The sequence below is a fragment of the Ictalurus punctatus genome, chromosome 9 (genome assembly GCF_001660625.3).
Source record: "Ictalurus punctatus breed USDA103 chromosome 9, Coco_2.0, whole genome shotgun sequence".
In the NCBI taxonomy this organism is placed as follows: domain Eukaryota; kingdom Metazoa; phylum Chordata; class Actinopteri; order Siluriformes; family Ictaluridae; genus Ictalurus; species Ictalurus punctatus.
The window spans coordinates 30,941,483-30,946,805 of NC_030424.2; the positions used below are offsets into that span (position 1 = coordinate 30,941,483).

The 5,323-nt window shown below is 38.4% G+C and overlaps 1 protein-coding gene across 1 annotated transcript in view; it reads left to right on the forward strand.

Annotated features, from left to right (window-relative positions):
• The first annotated feature begins 2,430 nt into the window (after nt 1–2,430).
• The window catches only part of LOC108269523 (homeobox protein HMX2), a 6,469-nt gene continuing 3,576 nt past the window's right edge, over nt 2,431–5,323 (forward strand). Inside the window, exon 1 of the mRNA XM_017475468.3 lies at nt 2,431–3,502. Coding sequence (XP_017330957.1) covers nt 3,223–3,502 — 280 coding nt within the window. The 5' untranslated portion in view covers nt 2,431–3,222. The remainder of the gene's footprint in view (nt 3,503–5,323) is intronic.

Below are 5,323 nucleotides of genomic sequence, written 5' to 3' on the forward strand. Positions count from 1 at the left end.
TGTAAATACATATATAAGTAAGCTCGGTCTCTCTCTCTCTCTCTCTCTCTCTCTCTCTCTCTCTCTCTCTCTCTTTGATTTTCTTTCTCTATCCCTTTTCCCTCTTTTCTCTTTCGGTATTACTCCTCATCTTTCCCTTTCTTCTTCTTTATTCTCCCACATTTTTCTCTGTATTTCCTGTCAGTCTTCTCTCTTCCTGTCTCTCTCTATCTCTCTTTCTTTTTTCTGTCCTTCTCTATATCTGTCTCTGTTTTTTTCTCTCTCTTACTTTAAGATTCTCAGTCTCTTCCTGTGTCTCTCCTTCTTTCTTTACCTTTTGGTGTCTCCCCTTTTGCTCCCCCCCCCCTCTTTTTTGTACCCTTTTTTATCTTTCTTTTTCTTTTCCTTTCTCTTTTTCCATCCCTTTATTTTTTCTTTCTCTCATGCCAGTCTTCCTCTTTTCCTTCCCTTTCTCTTTAAGCGTACAAAAAATATATAAATAATTCCATTCGCTAAAGTTCTCTCTCTTTCTGTCTGCATCCCTCCTTCTATATTTTATCTATTTCTCCCACTTGTCACTTTCAATACCCCTCTCTATCTTTCTTTATCTCTCCATTTCCTTTCTACAACTTTTTTATATCTCCCCATCAGCCACCAGCCCCCCGCTCTCTCTCTCTCTCTCTCTCTCTCTCTCTCTCTCTCTCTCTCTCTCTCTCTCTCTCTCTCTCTCTCCCCCTCTCTCTCTGTACCCATCTCTATCTTTATTCGTCTCATTTGATCTTTTTCTCCTTCTTTTCTCTCCTGTCAGTATCCATCGCTTCATTTCTCTCCATCTGTTTGTGCATCTAAACAATACCTCTTTCTGTCTGTTTTTGTCTCTTTCTTTTTTCTTTTCTTTGCCTTTTCTTTCTTCCACTTTTCTCTTTCTGTTCTCTCTCTCTCTCTCTCTCTCTCTCTCTCTCTCTCAGTGTCTGAATGAAAATCGAAACATCATCAGTGTTTGTACTTTATTGAACATATTGATGTCATTTTGTCTCTCTCTCTCTCTCTCTCTCTCTCTCTCTCTCTTTAAACTCATAGATCATCATCATGCGCGCGCGCCTCCGTGTTTAATATCACTTATTGATGTTTGATGCTCGGATTAAACGCGCCTTCATCCGTCTTTACTAAAAGTCCAGCAGGCGCGCGTGATTTATAACAACAACAACTACAACAACAACAACAACAACAATAATAATAATAATAATAATAATAATAATAATAATAAATAAATAAATAAATAAATAAATAAATCTATCTCATCAATGGGATCGATCAAAAACCTGCATAGCTGAAGATTTGGAGGAAGAGCGTGAGCTAAAACACACACACACACACACACACACACACACACACACACACACACACACAATATCTGTTGATTGAACACGAAGGTGCTGATTCATAGCATTAATGTTAATAAAATGTGTGTGTGTGTGTGTGTGTGTGTGTGTGTGTGTGTGTGTGTGTGTGTCTTGTTTTGCTATCTACATTTAAAAATGCAATATCTGCCCTTTGTATCAAAACGCAATAAATAAATTTCCTCTTTCCCTCTGATTAGCACGTGAATTAATTAGCTAATTTTGGACAAATGAAAACGACAAACAACATTTTCTTGCTTAAACTTGTTTTCACAATTTCCTTCTTCGGTAGTTAGAGCGCATTAATATCGCATTTTCAAAGTTTAGTCCATATTACGTTATTACAAATCTCATAATAATAATAATAATAATAATAATAATAATAATAATAATAATAATAGTAGTAATGTAACCTATACAATGTGCAATGGCATCACTTCTGCGCATGCGCACGAAACGTTTCATTTAGTAGGGCTAGTTTAAAATGCAATTTATGCCTTTTTATTGCGACTATATATTATCTAATGGGTGTGAGGAGTCGGTGGCACGTGCTAACAAGAGACCATGAGCGGGATAATAAGGAAAAGGGGGCGGGGTGAAGAGGCGGGGCACGTGACCGCCCTCCAATCAATTAATCAATCAGTGGTGAGGGTCAGAGCCATGAAGATGCGATGAATCGTTCAATAGAGACAGAATGAGCTTATTATTATTATTATTATTATTATTATTATTATTATTATTATTATTATTATTATTACTCACTATTATAGATGATCATCATCATTATCTCCACTGTAGCATCGCATATCGATAATAAACTCACAATAATTTAATAAAATGTATATTTTATATTGCATTGTTCTATTTTGTAGTAATATTAACCTTTGTACAAGCAGAGGCTTGGCTAGTTACTATGTATGGGTCATGCAAATATACTTATTTGCATATTTGGTTTGAATTCTCCAATCAGAAGCTTGGAGAGGCCTACAGTTATATCTGAATGTAAAACTGTCACGACTGCAATCTTTCATTATCTTTTCATGTTGCCTTTAGTGGGGGTATTTAAATAACGTATCTAGCTAATTAATCAATTAATTGAATAAACAAAGTAAACAATTCAATATCTGGTACAAGATCTTGGTGATGTGATGATATTTTGCTGATATACTGCAGGTACTTTTTCTTTTGGCGGTAAATAAACAATTTTGTTTTTAGTTTTTGTTGTTGTTGTTGTTGGTTATTTTTGTTTTGGAAATGCAGCGCCTTGTTGTAGTTGGTGTGAGATGTCCTCAAGTTTCGTAGTAGTTTTTTCTTTTCTTTTCTTTTTTTCTTCCCCCTCTGTCTTACCTGAACGCTCTGAAATTTCCGGGCTCGGTTTCAGCGCGCGATTGGCCAGCGCGAGGTCTTACCGACATGCAAATGAGGGCGCGCGCGTTACACCCGCCCGGTGAGCAGCAGGAGACCGCGCGGACAGCCGAGCGAACCGGGGGTGGAATGCACACTCTGCACGAGCCGCGACTTTTACGTACAAACAGACAGACACACACACACACACACACGCACACACACACACACACATACTCCTACACACACATACATACACACACACACACACACAAACACACACATACACACACACTCTTTTATACACACACACTCACATAACTTTATTTCGTTAAATGTAGCCTAATGTAGAGATATTACACATGGACCGGATTGGTTTAACCTTGATTTAGTCGCGTGAAACCGACCGTCCGACAGCGTTTGAGCCTCCCGGTGTTTTAATTTTTTTTTTTTTTCATTTATTTTATTTTTTTTTTTTCATTTTGGTTATGAGGTGAGAATGAGCACGAACTCGCAGGATAAGTGCGCGAGCGCTCCGGTTTCCAGCTTCACCATCCGCTCCATCCTGGGCTCGCCGGCGGACACGGGAAGCTCGGCGGAAGCGGACAAGAGCCCCACGGCGGCGGCCCCGCGGAAGCGCGCGCTCTCGGTGTCCGTGTCCTGCTCCGAGGATGAGGCGAGCGGAGCGGAGGCGGAGGACGCGGCGGACTGCTGCTGCTCAGAGCCCGGACTTCCGGAACCGTGCAGCCGGCATCGCGCGCTCACTTTCCCCTGCCTCGGTAAGCCAATAATCTCTCTCTCTCTCTCTCTCTCTCTCTCTCTCTCTCTCTCTCTCTCTCTATCCTTATTATTAGCATGTCTTAGCTATCTGCTGAAGTTGATTCATTTATAAAGGAACGTGTTCCGTGTCTGTAGGAGTGAAAAAAAAACAACATAATTTCACTTAAAGAAAGATAAATAAATAAATAAGTTCTTGGGGAACTTTAGAGGTTCTCGTGATGTTTTGCTACCTAGAACTAGGGTACCAAACTGTAGGCCATCTTTCTGTGGTACTTTTCAGTGCAGTGGAAGCATCAAGCGTTCAAACTTTACTGTGTATGTTTAACCGGCAAAGCTGCTTATAGAGTACCTTTAAATTATTGGTACTGATAAAAGCCATTTAAAGGTTCAGGATTGGCCCTTAAGGTACTATTGTGTGCCTTAAATCATTTAAAGGTACTCTATATTGACCTTAGTATGCAAAAAGACACACTAATGGTACTAGAGAGATAGAGATGTACGCTTGATGGTATACACTCCTGTGACAAGGAAAGTGAGGAAGGTATTATTACTGTTTCCTGTGAGTGCGAGACATTTTCATATTCACATTTCATTATTTAGTTTTTTTTTTTTTTAAGGATTTGAAGCTACAAAGAAGTGTCGGCGCTTTTGATACCAACCAGCGGCGTTTAAATGAAATGATCAGATGTTAAATTATAAGGCCTAATGCTGTTGTTATTTATATCTCCGTGTCGGTGAAAGTAAGAAATGAAAAACCCAGCTAAATTATGTTGTGTGTGTTGGCTGTGTTGATAATAATAATAATAATAATAATAATAATAATAATAATAATAATAATAATAATAATAAAGTGCCGAAATTGAAAATGCGTTACATTTAGCAGTAACAGTAGTCTAGTCCTTGTGTTCCATCCTCTATTTGGATTTGGGGATGTTAAGGTGAATTATTTGTTAATATAACCTAATAATAAATGCAAATATCAAATATGCTAATTCCGTCTAATTAATAGCCTAATAATTCACCTAATAAGCGGAAACATCTCGTTTATTTCCGTGTTCATTTTTACCATTGGAGTCGAGGTTTTAAGCGACACACATTAATAATAAGTGCGATGTTTATCGTTTAGTTTATTTATCGGACGATATTATAGTGATGTGGGAAAAAAAAATAATAAAAAAAAACGGTCACAAATGATTCAGAATGACTAAACCCCCTCCTCCGTGTTTTTTTTTTTGTTTTGTTTTGTTTTTTCAATCCATCATGATGTTAATCAGAGTAGGTGAGAGGTCAGACTCATTAACACGGCGTGTGTGTGTGTGTGTGTGTGTGTGTGTGTGTGGGTGTGTGTGTGTGTGTTTCCCTGCACGATGCTGAATTTAATCGAGTCTGATAATTGAATTAGCGGCGCCACATTTCCGCAATCGAGCGTTAAATGGAGGCTGATTTCACTCCGCACTCTGACTGCTGCATGGAACTCTCACACACTCTCACACAATCATACACACACAGCACAGATATATGATATTAAACCCTACGAACACACACACACACACACACACACACACACACACACACACACACACACACACACATAAACACAACAATTCTGCGAAATCAATTAACGCGCGTGATTTCCCGGTATTGGTCCGGGTGGTGTTTTCGGAAAATCCCCGCTATCAGATTATTTACATTATAGAATTAATATGTGGGTTCACATACAGTAGCCTATATATTATATATAGTATATAGCAGGCTGAACATATAGACTTTAACCATAATATAATATATAATATGCATAATGTGATATATATATATATATA